The following is a 22,367-nucleotide window of genomic DNA, read 5'->3' on the forward strand; positions in this document are numbered from 1 at the left end:
TACAGTACAGGTGATTTGGTGTCACGATATATCAGTATCATAGGTTCAAATCCCGTCGAGGGAAGAACAAAAAATTTGCGAAAACAAATTTACAGATCTAACAGTGTTGGGTTGATGTTTAGACGAGTTGAATATACATAATGTACACAGCCATGTATCACCATCATTGTTGGTGATCCGATGGTTAAATCTGTTGTAGAGTTGTCACTGACTCAGACGTACTTATAAATATTATTATTTTCTGTGACTGTATCTTGCATCAATTTGTAGGATCCTTTACTATACATACATGTAATTGAGCTGATCTGTAAAAATAACATCTTCATGCCTTATATAGCATGTACTGTAGTACGATGCTTGATTAAAACTGACGTGGAAAGGTAACACCCGGCCGCCGAAAGCTTCATTTTTAGGTGGTCGTGTGGTCTAGTTGGACGGCTACAGTGCAGGCGATTTGGGTTCGAATCTCGGCGCGGGAAGAACAAAAAATTGCGAAAGCAAATTTACAGATCTAACATTGTTGTGGGGAAATTAGAACAAAGAATTCTCAATTCATCTCTTCATTAACCCCTCTTTTGCTTCCGATTTATCGACGATATTGACATGAACAAGAACTAAATATTGTCATTCATCATGCTAACGATGCCCATCCCTCAATAAAATTCACAAATTCAGAAATCTCTGACTCTAAGATCACATTTCTTGACACTTCAACGCAATTGAGGGATGGAAACATATAAAACAGATCTGTATTGCAAGCCCACAGACAAACATCAATATCTATCTTCTTTGAGTTGTCATCCCAAACACTACACCAAGAGCATTCCCTACAGCCAGGCCATACGAATAAAAAGGATTTGCTCCACCAACGATATTGCAAAAGAACGTCTACAAGAACTTCGCGGTCACCTTAAACATCGGGCTACAAAAGAAAAGACATTGATAAAGGTTTTTCTCGTGCTAACAACATCAGCCGAGATGAGCTTTTACAATATAAAGACAATTTAAGAGTCAATATAGGATGAACGGATCATATAAACCGGAGGGAAACTATGATACATGCCCAAACAAAAAATATAAACGAGTCTAAATTGAAAACTACGTTCAAACCTATGATTGCGTTGGATAAAAACCGCAATTCTTATACGTGTGCATGTCAAACAAATATATATATATATATAAAATGTTGAGTTAGATAACTGACAAATGAAAAATTCATTGTGTATACAAATAATAATATAACATCTACACACGCTTAAAAAACACGTGTCTCATGTCTATCTCTAGCTATATAGATTAGTGTTAAATAATTTGAATATATAGCATATAATTTGGTTTATAATTGTTTCGACAGCTGCATTTTATTGCTCGTTTGAGAAGTTCTTCTCTTAATGATCCATAACGACTTTCGGGTGATTGTTTTTGTGTCTGTGTCTCGTCGAGAATTTTATAGCTTAGCAGTCCGATAGCGGTCAGACCATAGGCGTTCAAATAATCATTATTGAAATTATTTTGATAGATAACGCTGTCTTCTTCTTTCAATCAGTTTCGTTAGCAGTTCTTGTCTTACCAAAAATAATCCCTCCAACCTGCCCCTGACAGCCAGCCTTCATTCCGCATGTGACGGGGAGATCTCAGCTACGTAGCAATACCTCTGCAATGCCATTATCATGTCTATCTCTAGCTATATAGATTAGCCTTCCGTGACAAGATAACACTACGACTATTGAAGTTATATTTATATATAGCGGATGTGGTCGAGTGGTCCTCTGATGAGTGGTCTAGAGCGCTGGGCATGAGGCTAAGCGATTGGTGTTGTAGTGTATAAAAGTTGTGAGTTCGAATCCCGCTGAGGGACGAACAAAAGATTGTCAGTAGAAAATCTAACTCGAACACTGTTTGGAGTAATTTTCAGACTTATATATATTTGGGTTGATGTTTAGGAGAGTTATATATATATATAACAAGTCTAAAAGGGTACAACATCACCAAAAAAAACAATAAAACGAAGAATATGCTAGATATTTCGGATAACAGATATCCTTCCTGGGTAATTGCACGATGACAAATGAATCATGTCAATTCAAATTAAGACTCTATCAAAATCTTGAATTTATAAAATTAAAGCGAACGCTGGAACAATTTTAAAATTTCCAAACACACCGCAAAGACTACAAAAATATGCCAAAAATTCAAATAGTTATTTACGATGTGAACTGGCACAACTCTAAATTCCCAAAGGTGTTGACAGTTGAGATGTTAAACAATTGCGTAGAAATACAGTCCCAATAAACAGTCCTGATCGATCTAAACTGGTATGATATTTAAAATATGACAACAGTAGGGGAGTTGCAACAGAGACTGCGTATTTAAACATCCCAAAAATATAGTAATTTGATGATAAATAAAATTAGTAATAATTTTTTATTAATTAGGTTAAGTAATTATAGAACGTGGCTGCGTACTTACACATCCTTGCCAACTGTAATCAACACTAATATAATTCAAAATTCCTGAAAAGGTTGAGAGTCCAGTACGGAAGCCGGAGTTACTGGACACTAGTAATGGCAGGAAAATAGTGATGGCAGGGAAAATGAGTGACTCTCCTATGTTTTTTCATTAATTCCCTCTGGGGAAACTGTCCTGAGCTTTCTTATCCAAAACCTTTCCCGAGAAGGTCTGTCGGCTTTTGACTAATCCTCGTTGTGATCTATGATAGTGATGGTAAGTTTTTTAAGATCAGCTTGGGCGTGCCCATGTGATCTAAAATGACGACTTACGGGGAGGTCGGGCTTGCAGGTGTAGTCACTACGATGACCATTCATGCGTTTGTTGAATGGCTGAATCGTAGTGCTCGGGAAAGTTTTTGGATGAGAAAGCTCAGGACAAATTCCCCAGAGGGAATTAATGAAAAATATTAAAGAGTCACTCATTTTCCCTACCATCACTAATTTCCGTACTGGACTCTTACACTTTTCAGGAATTTTTGAATTATATTAGTTTTGATTACACTTGGCAATGATGTGTAAGTACGCAGCCACGTTCTATTGCTTAACCTTAATAAAAATTTATTACTAATTTTATTTATCATCAAATTACTATATTTTTGGGATGTTTAAATACGCAGTCTCTGTTGCAACTCCCCTACTGTTGTCATATTTTAAATATCATACCAGTTTAGATCGGTCAGTACTGTTTATTGGGACTGTATTTCTACGCAATTGTTTAACATCTCAACTATCAACACCTTTGGGAATTTAGAGTTGTGCCAGTTCACATCGTAAATAACTATTTTTATGTTTTTGCATATTTTTGTAGTTTTGCGGTATGTTTGGAAATTTTAAAATTGTTCCAGCGTTCACTTAAATTGTATAAAATTCAAGATTTTGATAGAGTCTTAATTTGAATTGACATGATTCATTTGTCATCGTGCAATTACCGAGGAAGGATATCTGTTATCTGAAATATCTACCATATTGTTGTTTTATTGTGTTTTTGGTGATGTTGTACCCTTTCAGACTTGTTATATATTATATTTTGTAGTGTACTGCATCATGTTTATATGATCCTTCGCCCCGTAAGATTTATCGTTGACTATTTATTCAGTCATTTAATATTTTTACCTTTTTTGTAGTTTGCATTGAATGTGCTCACTCGATCCGATATTCTTACTGCTTATTCCATCATGCATTTTCAATTTATTTTAAGAAAATAAGATCTTTTACTATCAAAATTATCAAAACAGAACATCATATTTCAAATTTAGAAACGCACATTGATCAAGGAATTATTCCAAGGGTAAGTTTTAAAAGCTTCGCCACTTACAACAGGCGAAAAGTCACACAGATTTTTACATAGATGGAACAATATTCTATACAACAGTTCCTTTATCCTGATGGAACTTTTACGTCAAGAAGCAATTCATCAAGTTAATAATTTATACAAACTTAGTGATAACTTGCACTGCCGATTTCGTGACCTATTATCTGGTCTTGAACTTGACAAAATTCAAGTACGGCTTAGTGATATCAAACGTATTGAATCACATAAGCTTCACGTCGAGCAGATAAACAAATTCAAACGTGATGGTGTGAAAGTTACCCACCCTTTAGACAGTTCTTCAAAAAAATCTAGTAAAAAAGCCTCGCAACCGTACATTTCGAAGAAAAAATCATATTTCGGCCAATCCAAACAACACAGTTGTCAATTTGTCAACAGTCTCTTTAACTGAGGATGAAACTAAAGTCTTATCTAAGGGTTTGAATGTTTGCCCTACTCCAAGTAACATAGATAATATGAAACTGGAGGAGGATCTCAATAACTTTGCCAGAACCCTCAGAATTAAAGAATACTTTGGTAACAAGGATAAAGAGGAGGATAATGAGGAAGACACAACCACGTCCAACACGGAGGACGAAATCAATATTCCGCATGTTGAAAAGAAGAGTTCATGGATTCGAAAGCCCAGCAAATCTGCTACACTGGAAGTGGTTATTGACAAAATTAAATCGGGTGTTGTACATCTAGCCAGCAACAAGTACTCGTTGTTTCATAACACCTCTTCTGAGGAGAAAAAAAACATACAATCGCTGAGAAACCGAGATGATATTGTCATAAAACCAGCAGACAAGGGAAGTGCCGTTGTGATAATAGACAAAGTCAACTACATCGCGGACGCAGACGCAAATTTTAAGGTTCTTCCCTCGCCGGGATTCGAACCCATGCTACTGTGATATCGTGACACCAAATCGCCTGCACTGCAGCCGTCCCGTTAGATCACACGACCACCTGGGCTCTACAAAAATAAAGCTTCCGGTGGCCATGTTTTACCTTTCCTAAATTATCTATAATAAAGGATCCTACAAATTAATGTAAGATACTGCCTTACTGTGAAATGTTGATAAATGCTGCATCTGTAGGCAGCATTTGCAGCGTTGTTCTTCACACGAAACAGAACTTCTAGTGCGGGCTGAAGTTTCTGATAATAAAAGTTCTTCTGGAGAATGTCGTTCGTGTGAAGAAAAACGCTGCAAATGCTGCCTATAGATGCCGCATTCATTAACATTTCACAGTAAGGCAACCGAAAATAACTATAAGATATTTTGCAATGTTCGGTGTGTGGCCTCCAATATGTTGGTGAGTCAAAGCAGCCTTTCCACAAAAGCTTCAATGGCCATAGGAGTGATATCTCTAAGAAGCCACTTCTTCCAGTCTCTCAGCACTTCAGACAGTCGGGTCACAAACCTGATGAATTTAACCGCATGAAAATTCTAGTAATTGAACAGAATATTCACTGGAGTGATGCACAGCGACAGGTTCGGAAAAGCTTTTGGATAAAGGAACTTAATGTACATCACCCAAACGGCATCAATAAGAAATACTAACAGTTTTGTTTTTCACTCATTTTTATTGTTAATATACACAGTCACGTATATTGAATTATAGTGTTTTGTTTATATTATTATATTCAGGATTTGGGATTAAAATCAATCGACCACAACTTACTTGTATTATTACTGATTTGTTTTCACACCTTATACATTATGTATCAGTATTGCTAAAACTTGACACAAAAAGAAGGCCATTTGTCGAGCCGAAATATCTGTCAACACGATTTAATAACAACATTTTCGTTATCTCCACACGCTTAAAACACATGTCTTATGTATATTTCTAGACAGGATAACACAACGACTAGTGGAGTTATATTTTTATATAGCGAATGTAGTCAAATGGTCTAGAGCTCTGAACATGAGGCTAAGCGATAAGTGTGTAGTGTTTCAAAGGTGTTAGTTCAAATCTCGTTGAGGGACAAAACATTTTTCAGCATAGAAATATAATTCTCCCACTGAGATCAAGTGGATATGTATATTGTACGGTTGTCAGTTGCTTGGACTTGTTTGTAAAATAATTACTAGTAAGATACTGTAAATATCAGCACAACAATGTTAATTCTGCAAATTTATGGATGCACATTTTTGTTCGGCCCTCACCGGTATTCAAACTCATGTTATTGGGATAAGGAGACAACAACACCTACACTATGTCCAGCACTCAAGCCCATCTAGACTGAACCAAAAAAAAGAGTTCGGTGGCCTAGTGTTACCTTTCGTCGTCAGTCAGTAGGATCTAGAGTTGTAACACAGTACATACTAGAATAGGCAAAAAAATATAGTTAGTTTATGAGGTAAAGAGTTTGGAATATTTTTTTTTAAATGTACATTAATCAGCATGATCAACTTGTCCATATATATATTTCATTCTTTTATTTTATCCTTTTCCAGGAATTTGTGGTAGTGCTTACATTGATGTGTTAAATCCTGACCCAGAAGGTTAGGTATTTCTTTATTTACAGTCGTTCTATAGTATGTGTGACAAGTCTTGCTAGAAGGCGTATAGAAAGACAACCAACATGACCAATGGACTGATTATATACTATAATTCACTTTTGTTAGTAAATATATTCTTTACAAATTCCTTTAGTAACGCGTCATGTACCACATGATAAAACTATCAAACAAAATTCCAAATTTAGGTGATGCAAGCAATTATATTCAACCGTACGGCCTTCAACAATTAGAAAACCCATACTATTTAGACTTGTCACACCAAGTTTAGAACGACATTTACTGTTTCAATGTATACAATACAGTAAAACAGGTTTATATGGACCACCGGCGACAATGACTGCATTTTCATATCAAAATTTACTATGAGTAAAGACAAACCTGTGTAACTGAAAAAGTTGTAAGACCTAGCATGCCCTAGATTATTAAAGTTCAAATATAATTTAGGTTTAAAAAAAATAAACTAGAGCTCGGGGCTCATAAGAGCCTGTGTCACGCATCTTGGTCTATGTGAATATTAAATAAAGGACAGTAAAGATCGGAGTAAGACTTGATTGTTCAGATAGTAATTTAAAATTGGTTTACAAATATACAAGTGATATGGCCGTAGCGACGTGACGTAATAATCAATATCCCGAAGGTTTGTATGGTGTTTTCCCGGAATAGTATTACATTCTTCCTTAACTTTGAATAAACTGAAGAATATTAATGTAAAATAAAATTTGAAAATAAAGTTTGAATACATGAATTAAATTATAACAGTCTTTTTTATGCTCTTTGTAATGTTTACTTATATTACTCTATTTTTGAAAGCATGCGTGTACCTTGTCCTTTTGTCTATTGCTACCAAGTTATAATGTCCATCGGGATATGGTCCATAAAAATCTATTAATTCAACTTCCCATGGTTTCTCATAAATCGCTGTCATTTTCAGAGGTTCACGTTTATGTTGTTTTGTGGATACTTGACATTCGTAAAATTTGCCTATAATTTTCTCATCCGTGCTATTCATAGTGGAAAACCAATATTTTTCGCGCAACATCTGTTTGGTCTTAGTCATTCCTAAATGTCCAATGCCATGTGCAGCTCTTATCACTCTTTGTTGTAACTTACTATGTATACCTATTTGATTTAGTCTAAAAATTAGTCCTTCTGCAATATTGTTTCATATTATAGAATGGAGATATATCATCGTCTTTCTTGTTCTGTTCCCAATCACCTTTTAGAATCCTTTGTTTCAGTTTCTGTAACTGTTGGTCATTTACAGTTTTTCTTGTAAATGTTGAAGTACTACTGCATGTTCGTTTGCAATTATAGCTTTGGTTATCTTCTCAGTCTCATCAGTTTCTTTTTCTGGTAAAAAGTCGAATCACAAAAATACTGATACTGGTCAAGGATGTCTTGACAAAAAAATCTTATGGGTCACCCTCATCTTGCATGTCCATTGCCCATTTTTTATGCGTGGTGGAAACTTTATTGATGTTTTGTTAAACATCGGTATCAATGGTTTGTGAGCTGTAATAATCTAAAATTTTGGTGATCCAAGTAAGTAAATGCTAAATCTGTTATTTGCCCATTTTATAGATAATGCGTCCTTCTCAGTCTGGCTATATCTCTTTTCAGTATCTGCCATTGTACGACTTATATAATGTACTGGCTGTGCGCCCCTAGGTGTGTGTTGAAATATTCCAGCTGATAATCCTTCATTAAAACTAGCTTCACATCGCAGTACAATTGGTCTGGTTGGATTAAAGTAAGCCATGATATTCTCATTGGTAATGCTGTCTTTGAGGTTCTCAAATGATGTACGTTCTTCAATTCTCCATTTAAAGTGTGTCTCTTTATGTGTCAACTTTCTAAGTGGTGCGGTCAATGATGCATATCTAGGTATAAATGTTGACAAGTATCCAATCAATCCTAAAAAGCTCCTTACAGCTTCTGTTGAATCTGGTGCATTAGCTTTTTTCACAGCTTTGACTTTTTTATGTGTTGGTTTTAATGTGTTAGAGATATACCTAACTGTTTAAATCGAAGATACGATATAAACAGTTTGGTATATCTCCAAAAATTCTATACATCTGTTCATCAAATAGATTTTCAGAACCTTTAGCCCCAAATATAAGTCTTCTAGGTCTCATATTGCCCCATGATGTACTAAAAGTTGCAATCGATCTCGAGTCTTGGTGTAACATAGGTTGGTGATATCCTTGTCTCAAATCCATCTTGGAAAATACTCTTCACTTGTGAAACTTGTATACAAAATCTTCAACAACTTGGCTTTGTGTTATTCGGATTTTCCATAAACTTATTTGGTATTCTTAAGTCAATGCAGGCTCTTATCATGTGAGATTCTAGTTAATCGTGCAGTACTTTACTGAATTTGGGTTTCGGTATAACAACCAATGGTGAGCATTATCATACAGGCGTTCCTCGAGGTACTTCCTCAAGTATATCTGCGTTAACTCTTTCTTCAAGCCACTGTTTAATCGGGTTTTTTTTGTAGACAGTAAGGAACAAGTCTTGGTTTCTAGGCAACTGGTGCAATTCCTGTTTTCATTTTAAATTTCACGTATAGTTGAATGTCATTCTTATTTTCTCTAATTTTTCCAATACCTTGAAAAACACTGTCAAATTCATGCAATATATCTGGTTATTCATGTTTATTCTTCTCTGCTCTGAAACTACCATTACATCTTTCTTGATGTCTTTTATCTTCAAGTGATTTGTCTTTGCAAATGAACCATCAGCTCTTATCTGTAGCATTTCTAGCTCAATAAGAGTTGATTTTCCTTTTACAACAATAAATTTTGTCTCTGTGCCACATGTTTTGTTTCTTATTGTAGTTTTAAATTCTCCCTTGATTGGTAATGAATTTTGCAGTGTGCTCAACTTGATTTTACTCCTAAAACTGGATTGCCGTATGTTTTACTCTGAAATTTTACAAATTGATTTTCATCCATTACATTTACATCTGCTCCACAATCAGGTTCCACCTTTACATCTACGTCGTCTATTCTTACCGTCACTGTTTTATCAATGTCTCTTATGCCTTGTATGGTCTTTACCTTTCGTATTTTCATTATGAGTTCCTCCAAAATAGTCTTCATCTATATCATAATCTGATATATCTGTATTCGAATCTGTCTCAATTTAATCTTCCGTTGTTTTCTTCACACTTCTTCCTCCTCGTCTAAAATTGCCAGCTCTGTAATGTTGTTTTTTTCTTTTCCCCTCACCATGCTCAAATCCACAATAACCACAATTAGACTTGGTTATATTACTACCGTTCTGTTTAAATATATCGTCTTTAAAATCCTGTGACCTATAGCTTGGCATGTGGCTTTGGATTCTATTACTTATGTCTCTGTTATCTCCTTTCATATCCTTCATCTGTAAACATGTGTCTTCTATCTGTCCTGGTTTTTTTCCACAAATTTATCTAAATTCCATCCTTTTCTTTTAGCCCTCTATATCAAATCCTGATTGGTTATGGTTTGAATACAATGTTCCAATATTCTTTCTTCACATGTAGCTTCAAACTCACACTCATGTACCTTTTCTCTCAATCTCATTTCATATGTAACTGTTTATTCATTTCTAAATGGCTTCATTTTTAAAAATAAATACCTGGTATGATGTATGTTCTTTTTTGGCAAGTAATATTTATTCAACTTGTTCTTTAATACTTTATACTCATCTTCTCCTTCTTCATCTCTTACGCTTCTTTCCAATCTTGATACATTTTTTCCTCCATTTATGATTAATGCATCCTTTTTATCCGCAGGTTCTGTTATCCTGAAATATCTAAATTCCTTCTCTATACTTTCCATCATCCGACTATATAAACGGTTGTGATTGTAAATTTCTAGTTTCCGTTATTACCATTATCTGCTGCGGTTCTCCTCGGTCCATAATCTCTATTGTATCAGTTTCTTATTTTAATTCCTTGTTTTAGCTAGCACTATCTTCTTTAAATTCTGTGTTCCGGTAAATTTTCTCTTTATTTACGCTGCTAACATGGCTTAAGACCACTTCATTCTTTGTTTTTTTTATCCTCGTCGCCATTGACAGATCGGAGTAAGACTTGATGGTTCAGATAGCAATTTGATAATAGCTGACAAATATACAAGTGATAATGGCTATAGTGACGTAACGTAATAATCAATATCCCGAAGGTTTGTATGGTATTTTCCCGGAATAATCTAAGATATTATAGGACACAGATGGATTAATGACAAAATTGTGTTTTAGTGATGGTGATATGTTTGTAGATCTTTCTTTACTGAACATTCTTGCTTCTTACAATTATCTCTATCTATAATGAACTTGGCCCATTAGTTACAGAGGAAAATATTTTGTTAAAATTTACAAAAACTAACAAAATTGATGACAATTATTAAAAAATGACTATAAAGGTCAAAAACTCCTTAAGGAGACAATTGACCATTTTGGTCTTGTTGACTTATTTGTGGATCTTACTTTGCAAAACATTATTGTTGTTTACAGTTAATCTCTATCTATAATAATACTCAAAATAATGACCAAAAACAGTAAAATTTCCTGAAAAATTACCAATTCAGGGACAGCAACCCAACAACTTGTTGTCTGATTCATCTGAAAATATAAGGGATAGATCTTGACTTGCAAAACAATTTAACCCCAATGTATGAATTGCTCTAAATGCTTTTGTTTCAGAATTATAAGCCAAAATCTACATTTGACCCCTATTTTCTTTTTTAGCCATGGCGGCCATCTTGCTTGGTTGGCTGGGTCACCGCACACATTTTTCTAACTAGATATATCAATAATGTTTGTGGTCAAGTATAGTTAAATTTAGTCCAGTAATTTTAGAGGAGAATATTTTTTTTAAATTAACGATGAAGACGACGATGGACGACGGACGCCAAGTGATGAGTAAAACTCATTTAGCCCGTTGGGCGAGGTTAGCTAAAATTAATAGAATTTTAAAGTGCACTTTTTTCATTCCTCTAGAAAGTGCAAAAATAAACTAAGTTGGGAAAGACGTTTGAGAACTTCCCCACACGTAATAATTGAAGTGAACTGTTTTGATTGAAGTGAACTGTTTTGATTGAAGTGAACTGTTTTGATTGACATGAACAATAGATGGATAATAGATACATGTAACTGACAACAATTGGTGATTTTAAAAACTGTGTACCTGGGTGGACCATATCAAGGAGAGCCGAACTGTTGTTTCCTTATTTAGTATCTTCTGCAGGGACGAAAAGAAATGCACTGCAAAATCGAGCTAGTTAAGTTCTCAACGGATTTTGTCTAATGCTTAGTCCGTTTCTGTGTGTGTTACATTTTAATGTTGTGTCGTTGTTCTCCTCTTATATTTGATGCGTTTTCCTGAGTTTAAGTTTGTTACCACAATTTTTATTTTTTTTCCTATATATTTACGAGTTTTGAACAGCGGTATACTACTGTTGCATTTATTTACATTTTATAAATCATATAAGGCGTTCAACTTTTATTTATCTAGAGCATGCTTTACCTTAAAACCATTTTCAGATGCACATGTTTTTTTGTACTCAGAGTAAATATTAAGGTGCAAGCGCAGCCGTATTGTCCAAAGGGGCCACATTATAGCGAATAACAATTGTCGGACACTTGAGGTTGAAAACATCAGATACTTTTCAGCGGAGTTTATATAAAGGTGGTACATAACATAACAGGGAGATAACTCTGTAAAATCAGTTGAACGTTTTAATGACGTTGTGTTGTTAAGGGAATATTAAGCTTCTCACTTATCAAAGTTAGTATGTGTCAAACTGCTATACAACCAGTGTATTTTTGTCTGATAAAATGGTAGGTTCAAATGTTTTGAAACCTTTATATTTTATGAAATTTAAACGTGCCAAATTAATTTTGATGAAGGTGTTGGGTACCACCTTAAATAGTGAAAGTGAATGGACAATGCCTAAGGAAAGAAGCCATATGATCCGTATGAATAGTTTTGATGTGCGTAAAAATAGAATACTTTAAATTTGATTTTATTAAAGGCCTGAAAAATATTATTAAATATGTACAATGTCGAAACAAAATGTCGAATTTAGAAAATGCCTTCAAAATATGAACACACATTCATCATCCACATGCTTACGCTTTTTAAAAAACGACTTCACTTCCTCTATTAATTCATTGGTATTCACGTTTTAATAATTTTGTTTTTCAGGCACAGGACGTTGTTGCTGGTATGATAAGATAGAAAATTATGTGTCAGGTTTATTTTCAAATTTTCGTAACTGTTATTGCAGGACAATTACTATTCCTTGATTTAATGCAATCGCAAATGTCTATTCAATGCTATGTCAAGTATATAGTCTTCGATTTCTGTGTTTCTGAAATTATATTGTTGATATTAAACTTTATAGGCCAAATTTCAGACATATCAAAATAAACAAATTGTCTTGTGACCATTAACCGTTACAAAAACGAACCTATGACATTCTCACGGAAGGTTTACAAACTGGATCATTCAAAGACATTGACACAGTAACTGGAACTGCGCTATCCTTTGTTTGCTAAAATTGAATATATGTGTCCACTCTATATATAGAGAATAATACATGGCAAAATCCGTATCATTTGTCGTATCATGCCGAGACATCAATATCAGCCCAAGGGCCCCGAGGGATGATATTGGTCGAGGGTGATATGGCATGTGATACGGATTTTGCCATGTATTCTACGCTTTATCATATATTTCAACGGAAGAGTATTATATTATATGAACTGTTTTCTGATCCATAGCATTTGATTACCTTTAGTTCTACTTTTGTCTTGTTTCAAAGGCCTTAATAGAACTGCTTAATTACTTATCCGAAGCACATAGGTTACCTAACAATTTACGTTCTGTTATTTTAAAAATATTTTGTGTATTGTATTTATTTGTGTATTTTGTATTTTTTATAGTTGCATTTAACGTATGGCACGCCGTTTTTATATTTATTCAAATTTAAAGATATCTTATTTATTTAACAAGATATCTTATTAAATATTAAGATATCTTTAATCTTTATAAGATATCTTATTTAATTTGAAAGTAAATAAGATATCTCTATTAGTTTATAAGATATCTCTATAAGTTTACAAGATATCTCTATAAGTTAATAAGATATCTCTATTAATTAATAAGATATCTTACTTCTTTATAAAGATATCTTTAAAATACATACTTTATAAGATATCTTATTAATTAATAGAGATATCTTATTAATTAATAGAGATATCTTATAAACTAATAGAGATATCTTATAAACTTATGGAGATATCTTATATATTAAATAAGATATCTTTATAACCAATTAAATAAGATATCTCTATAAGTTAATAAGATATCTCTAAAAGTGTATAAGATATCTCTATTAGTTTATAAGATATCTCTATAAGTTTATAAGATATCTCTATAAGTTTATAAGATATCTCTATAAGTTTATAACGATATATCTATAAGTTGATAAGATATCTCTATAAGTTAATAAGATATCTCTATAAGTTAATAAGATATCTATTAATTAACAAGATATCTTATTAGGTATTAAGATATCTTTACTTTTTATAAGATATCTTATTTAATTTGAAAGTAAATAAGATATCTCTATTAGTTTATAAGATATCTTATTAAGTAAATAAGATATCTCTATTATTTTTAAAGATATCTTATTAAGTAAATAAGATATCTCTATTATTAACATTATAAAAGATATCTTATATATTTAATAAGATATCTTTATAAACATTTTAATAAGATATCTTATTTAATATTTAAGATATCTCTATTTGTATATAAGATATCTCTTTTAATATATAAGATATCTCTATTAGTTTATAAGATATCTCTATTAATAATTAAGATTTAACTAAATAAGATATCTCGAAATTGAATAAATATAATAACGGCCACAAAATACGAAAACTTGACGTTCGTGACGTCACATAAAATATGAAAACTTGACGTTCGTGATGTCACATACCAAACAATGACGTCATTCAAAAGATTGACCTATTTTGAGGAAAATTTTTCTTAAGCCAAAAAAAATAAAAAATTACTATGTATAAAAAAAATAAAAAATTAGGGGTGTGATAAATGGTATGCGATAAAGGGTGCGCATCAAAGTTGCGCGACATGGATTAAACAGCAAGCTATTTATCAAATATTTTTTTTTCTAATCTCAGGAGGATGTGCATATTTTCATGGAGCACCACGCATGTCTGATGTACTGCTCTCACATAACGTTATGTTGTTTTAGACTAACTCGATGATAACTTGCCATTACATGATATGAAATTTACATTAGTTAACAATGTTTTGATATCACTCAATATGGCATTGTTATTACTAAATGATCTTTTGATATTACTAAATATGGTATCGTTATAATTAATTATGCTTTGATATTGCTAAAAAAAGGAATTAAGATTACTATATGACCTTTTGATATAGCTAAATATATTATCGTCATTACTAAATGATATATAGTTTAATTACTAAAGTAATATGGTATGGTCATTACCTAATGATGTTTTGATATTATTGAATATGATATCGTCGTTGCTACATAATCTCTTGTAATTACTTGATATGGTATCGCATTAATAATCGATGATTTGATATCGCGAAATATGGTATCTACATCACTTATTGGTGTTTTGATATTACTTAAATTGGTATTGTCATTACTAAGTGTCATTTGTCATTACTCAAAAAATTTCAAACCCACATAAATGATTATTAAAACCACATCGATTTAAGTCTATATCAAATTGAATTGAAATAGCTAGTTGTATTTCGAATTGACAAGTCACGAAACAATATAATAAATAACAAAACCCCACTGTTATGTGAAATGAAGCAACTATATTTCTTACACTAGCGTACACACCAAAACACACCAACACACACACACACATAAAGCAATGCATAACCCACATGGATTAATAACACAAACGCATTAATAAATTACAACCATATTAATAAACTAATATTTGGCAATTACAATACCGTATCAAAGCAGTACACAATGATATCATGTAATATCAAAATATGATAAAGACGATTATTAAAACATGATTTGAAAATGACGATACCGTATTTAGTAATATCAAAAGATTATCAAGTAATGAAGTTATCATATCTAGTGATTTCAAAAGATCATTTCGTAATGATAATACAATATTTTGTAATATCAGTAGATCAATTAGCAATGACGACACCATATTTAGTACGTTATATCAAAACAGCATTAAGTAATGACTAGACCAAATTTTTAGTTATATCAAACGATTATTTGGTAATGTCGATACCATATGGAGTTATATCAATACACCAAGTCAAACTCATGTAATGCTATGTCAAATTATCACTAATATGACTAAGTAATAATAACAACACATCGCGTAATTTCAGAGCGCCACATAAGACAAGCAGTATTTGCGATATATTTATAAAGTGCTAGTGCACTTAGTAACAGTCCTTAGGAAGAGATGTCACTGCACCCGAAAACATTATTCTGACTTCGTCCGACTAGTCTTTGTTCTCACTTCGATATACCGCGTAGTTAGCAGCAACGCAGCAAATAATAAGATTATTTTTTAGTTTGACCCAGCTTGGAATAGAAACAAAGACCTCCCGAACTCGAATCAAGAGCCCGTCCAGGAAAAACACCAATATGGTCATGATGAAAAGAAGAACACTATCAATATGCTAACAGATATAGCAAGGCTATTCAAAATAAATTATGTTTTAAGAGGAACACTGAGACATTGACCTAAAATCATTGTTAAGGCATAATTTTTACAATAACACCACAATACGCATTTAATTTTCGGAGTTAAGTGTGACGTCTATTTTCGCTGCATTAGTAAACATCGTTTAAGAGGACAGCTGAAGTCCACCTCCGAGTACATGATTTGCTTGCTGTGTTAAGGACCCATTGGTGGCCTTTACTTGTTTTCTGCTGTTTGGTTGGGTTATTGTCTCTTTGGTGCATTCCCCATTTCGATATTCAATTGTATGTGATTGTAAACAAAAACACTTCTTACTCGATTCAATTGATTTTTAAAATATTTCAAACCAAAAAGTTAAATCAAAACAAGTATTTAAATATCGTAGATTTTTTTTTGTTTTAATCTATCCAAATCTGATATGTCTTTGTTAAGAATAATTTTGACATTTTGGTCATGATGAAGGTAATTGCAGAAAAGTACAAATATGATATGCCTATCTTTGATTTGTTATCTGAAAAGTTAACTGAAATAAATATATTTGAGTTACAGTATTGTAATATAATAACTCAATCAAACACTTTATAATTATATATTTTAGGAATTTTAATTTCATTTTCATGTAAAATACACTTTTCTTTCTAATCATGAATTATAACTTTGTATAGTTGCAGGAATAACAAATGGGTTTCTTTTATAAAGACAATTACAATGGATAATTTCGAGAACATGTGTGTTGGGAAAATACCAAACTGGTTGTATGGTGTATCTGACATTCAGAAATTGCCTGAAGGTAATATAATTTTACTTTTGATTTGTATATCTTTTAGAGATGAAATCTTTCAAAATTGAAATCTGTCTGATTAAGTTTATACTCCATAAAGAGTAGGTCAATTTTCAGGGTTAAAGGTGTCCTTTAAAGAAAACGAGTCCCTGTTATGGGTAAATGTATTGATGGAATTTATACTCTCCTATGCAAAGAATTGTTCGTTCTTTTGAATTGCCAGCTGGTCATGCATTAAACATTTCAATAGTTGAATATAAAAAAAAGATGTGGTATGATTGCCAATGAGACAAGTCTCCACAAGAGACCAAAATGACACAGAAATTAACAACTATAGGTAACTGTACGGCCTACAACAATAAGCAAAGCCCATACCGCATAGTCAGCTATTAAAGGCCCCTAAATGACAATATAAAACAGTTCAAACGAGGAAACTAATGACCATGTTTGGAATAACTTACACAACAAGCTAGGATGAGGTAATTAAGCTAAAAAAAATCTATATGTATAATACAGTTTATCGACAAGTAATAGGTATTCATATTTGTATCAATTCCTCCCCATGAACAAGATCATAATGTCTGTAATGCTATGGATCCGTAATGCCATTTGAAAAACTTAAAATTTAACTTTTTACCTTGAGTTGATAATAATCACAATGATGATAATGTTTATGAGTAATGAAGAATTCTTTAATGATAGTGTAACGATTGCCCTCAGGAAAATGCCTTGGTATCAACTACTGATTAACTGCGAAAATCATATGACAAAGGCAAAATGTTACTGTGCTACTTGCACAGTTTGGTAGTTTATGTCTTTTTAAGAGCTAAAATGGTGAAGTTGATATCATTTCTTCGTACATTTTACTCACGCCATCACGAGTTGGTTAACCGGTATGGAATAACTGTTTCACAGATGATACCAGATATGTTCCTTAAGACGTAACTACAATTCCCTTCTCTTTTCACGAATGCGACGAACCGAATTAGACTATTTACTGGGTTTATGATAACATGAGCAACAGGAGTGCCACATATGGAGCATGATATACTTACTACCCCCCCCCCCCTAGCACATGAGACCACTTCCAGTTTTTGATAAGGTTCATGTTGCTAAGTCTTTAGTTTTCTTCCATGTTGTGAAACAGTCCACTGGAAATGAAATCGATACATTGGTAGTTTTAAAATTTTGTCTTTTCAATCCCCTCTTCATTTTTGTGTTACAGAATGTCAATCTTGGTCGGATTTGTGCTTGTTAATGCCCGCGTCACACTGTCCCGATTTTTACGCCGATGGCAACACGATTATGGAAATTTTGAAAATCGGGACTGATCGTATCCAAATCGGGCTATTCGTATTGCCATCTTTAACCACCGTAGAACCATCGGCCACTTTTTCTAGCCTTCGGGGACAACTTCGGGAAGGGTTCTAAATTTTTTAACATGTTAAAAAATCCCCGAAGGTGCGTCCGATGTTCAGGGTTTGTATTGAGTTCGTATCACCATCCTCACCATCGTAATGTCACCGGGAATGCATCTTTGAACATCGTATTGCATTCGTGTTTCTATCGTTTCCATCGGGCAGTTTTGACATTACGATGTCTACACGAATGAATCACGAAGCTACCCGAAGGTCTTAAGATGGCAACACGACTTCGTGAAGACCTCGTAATCCCGTCGTGTTGCCAAGATTTATTTAAACGGTGCCCTGAGTTGTTTAATAAGTCGAACTTCTGTGACACTTATCTGTCAACACTGAGGTTGTTCGTTCAAATCCCGCACGAGATAGGTGCGATCGACTCAATTTTAAATTGACTATAATTGTTATTTTTCCTACCACAGGTCGGTGGTTCTCTTCGGGCGGTCCGGCTTCCTGCATAAAAAAAGTAACCGCCAAGAAATAGCACATTAGTGTTGAATGTAGCGTTAAACGCCAATCAATATATCAATTTTATTTTATTGATATTCTTTGTGTTCGTGTACGTCTTTTCCATGATTTTGTTTACTGGTATCTGTTTTAGCATGTGCCTTGCCTCAATTATTATAACATGTTTTTTATGTTGTGTCGCTATTTCGGCGACGTAAAACATTTGTAAAATAAAAATTATATCGCTAAAGGAAGATATATAAATGGCTGATGTTACGATGTGTCTGTCTGTCATAAGGTCGTCCAATACGCAGTTAATTGATTATATTTTGTGAATGGAATAATTGCAAGGTGCACATTTACGACTAACGATTTTGATCTGACCTTAACATCATTTTCATAGTACTGGACAATGTTAAGTTTTGTGTTCTGGTCCGTTTTTCGAATACTATAATAACAGATCACCTGCATTTAATGTATGTTGTAATTGTGATAATTGTAAGATACACATGTCTGTTTTACGGGGTTTGTCTGACCTTGAGATTTTTTAAGATAAATTTAAACCAATAGCAATAATAGGGCAGCTATTTTATTTTATTGTTTTGATTGATTGTAAGAGGTAAATGTCTGTTTGGCACGGTTCGAGCGTGTGTACTCTGGTTTTATTCTAGCAAAAACAGATGTGACTAGGAAGTACAATTATGAAGATCAAATAAAATTGGAGAAATTTATTGATGGGACCAACGAAGAATTGATGTTAACTGATGCTGGTATCGCATTTAATTCACCATATCCTATAGTACTTCATCCAGCCAGGAAAATGGATCTTATACTTTCCTTCGAATATTCCGCTCCTGATACTGAAAAGTTATCTGAATGGCCATTTTCGGTGAGAAAACTAAATATGATAATTAGCAATTATATTTTAATGTAAAAATTTAATCGAGTAAATGTCGTGGTATCATGTTTAGTCTTCAAATAGTACTCGAGTTAAAAATTTTAAAAATCATAAGTTATCAGTATGAACCCAAACTTACTTTGGTTTTGAGACCTGTCAAATGATAAGATGATGCGCTGTTTCTAACACATTACTAGTACATTAGGTTTGATTTTTTTTGTTTCTCATTTGTTTTTATGGTCACGTGTTTTCCGATATATTGCACTTTTTCACTATCTTGACATATTGACTCGACGTTACTATATTCAGAAATGATATTGACGCCATGTTACTAAAAATAATAACATATTGTCAAATTATTTCCAAAAATAGCAACATCGGTTTCAAACCTACGCTTTGATATACATGTATAACATATAAATTCTCACTCAGTCAATACGTTATATATGGACCTTCTAGATTATATTGAACCTCGGACTTCTTCCAGGTCCATATATATAACGTATTGACACGTCAATAGTTTATAATTGATAAATATATCTAAGTGTTACACAGGATATTGCTTTGTCCCGACGCATATTACAGAACGCAGTTTAACATAAACCTAATACAAATAGTTGTGGAAAGTCATCATATAAGTGAAACAGCTATCTTTTAATTATTTGATTTTAATTATCATACGTATTATTGCTACTATTGTATTTATCGTTTACGGTTGTAGAGTCGCTCTTTGCATTAGAGTTGCTTTGTGATTGTTGAACTATATTGATCCGATTATATTTCTGAAAGGAATTGCGAAAGGCTGAGAAATGGGCAAAGTGCAGAAACATTCCATTTCCAGACCTATCGATGATAGATACATACAAGACAGGACCTATTGATACCTTGTATGTTTTTCGAGATGAATTGAACAAGGCACCAACTATTATGCATTTCGTGATGTACGATAAAGATCAAAACGAAACCCGCGAAAAATGTAAGTTTGTTTGAAATTTGAAAAATATATGACGGAAAATTAGTAAATATAAAAGATGTGGTATGTGATAGTGTATAACAACAAATCAAACGAGGCAAACCGAAACCTTAAATACAAACCAGTAAACGTTAAACAAATGTTATCACTAACAACCAACATATAACCACAAAATTATAATCTCCTAACTTTTCAAAACCACAAACATTTTGTGTCGAGGTTACAATGTAGGTATTTGTGACCGCTCAAAGTAGACAGTAAGTTCAGATATTTCAATGATTTGATTAAACAAACACAAAATGTCATCATATTTGATAATATCGTGTGGAAGAATAGTGTTTACAATCGAAAAGTCAACCAAATTTAAAGGACCACCAAAAATGAAATGTATCTAACACATTGAAAGATTTGTTAAACTTCAAAAGTAATTGATCCCTTATTTACAAATACATCACAACGAATAGTTCTTACAAAAGTTTCTTATGAAAGGTTCTTCTACAAGTTTCTAATAAAGATTATTTTACAATTTTCTCAAAAAGTTTCTTACAATAAAAGCTGTTATAACGGAAGTTTAAGTCATAAGACAAGATTAAACTATAATACTTGGCTTTTTTTTTTGTAGATTTTGTGTTCAATGCAAAGTAGGCACCTACAAATGTAATTTCTCCTTCAACTAAATACTTTAGTTGCCTTTTTGTCATACATTTAAAATTCATATTCATATGTTATCCATTTGTTGATGTGTTTGATCTTTTGTTTTGCGTTTACTTAGGTATTTTGCGTTTAGATTTTTCATCGGAGTTCTGGTTTTTTTTTTTACTTCATTCCATTACATATTTTGTTAAAATCAATATCGCTATAACTCTGCATATTACATATATTAAGGTGTAAAAGAGGGGCAAAGGATAGCAGAGGGCATTGAAATTTAAAGATCGAAAACCAACTGACAACGTCATTGCTTTAAAATAAAAAGACAAACCGACGTCACAAATAATAGTACACAAGACACAACATAGAAAATATAACGACTAAGCAGCACGTACCCACCAAAAACTGGGGGTGATCACATGTGTTCCGGATGGTGAGCAGATCCGGCACTATATGTTGCACCAGTCGTATTGAAAGCATTATTATAAACCCAGCATTTTTTCTTAATTAGGAAGGTCACATTCGGGAAAAGGGAATGGGGATTTACGATATAAAGATCTTATCCGATATCATCTGTGAAACGGATATTTCATAACGGTCAACCAACTCGTGATGGCGTCTGTAAAGTTTACGAAGGGATGATTTCAATTTCACCATTTGGAACTCTTAGTTTAATATATTTTTTGTGAGCAGCTACGGTCTATCAATGAAATCATGATAGGAAATACAAGCACGAGGATATCGTATCAATTGGGAGATATAAACTCCGCATACATGCGCTGCTGAAGTATTGTTACATACAAAAGAAAAGTTCACAGTTAAGAAGCTGAAATCATATGTTTTGTCGTAAAGTTTTAATTTGCAATCGACCTTAATTGTCAATTTCTTGATGCATGTCAAGATATGAGGCATACTTATCATACGACTGGAGCAGGATCAGCTTACCCTTCCCGAGCACCTGAGATGAACCCTAGTTTTTGGTGGGGTTCGTGTTGCTTATTCTTTAGTTTTCTATGTTGTGTCATCTGTACTATTATTTGTCTGTTTGTCTTTTTCGTATTCAGCCATGGCATTGTCAGTTGATTTGCGATTTATGAGTTTG

The 22,367-nt window shown here is 33.2% G+C and overlaps 1 protein-coding gene across 1 annotated transcript in view; it reads left to right on the forward strand.

The window, feature by feature from the left end:
* LOC134697643 (cytosolic phospholipase A2-like) overlaps positions 1–21,262 on the forward strand; it is a 204,509-nt gene extending 183,247 nt beyond the window's left edge. The window contains exons 13-18 of the mRNA XM_063559926.1: positions 6,285–6,332; positions 12,547–12,565; positions 16,766–16,890; positions 19,418–19,635; positions 20,434–20,620; positions 21,240–21,262. Coding sequence (XP_063415996.1) covers positions 6,285–6,332; positions 12,547–12,565; positions 16,766–16,890; positions 19,418–19,635; positions 20,434–20,620; positions 21,240–21,262 — 620 coding nt within the window. The remainder of the gene's footprint in view (positions 1–6,284; positions 6,333–12,546; positions 12,566–16,765; positions 16,891–19,417; positions 19,636–20,433; positions 20,621–21,239) is intronic.
* Positions 21,263–22,367: the final 1,105 nt, after the last annotated feature.

The sequence above is a fragment of the Mytilus trossulus genome, chromosome 14 (genome assembly GCF_036588685.1).
Source record: "Mytilus trossulus isolate FHL-02 chromosome 14, PNRI_Mtr1.1.1.hap1, whole genome shotgun sequence".
In the NCBI taxonomy this organism is placed as follows: domain Eukaryota; kingdom Metazoa; phylum Mollusca; class Bivalvia; order Mytilida; family Mytilidae; genus Mytilus; species Mytilus trossulus.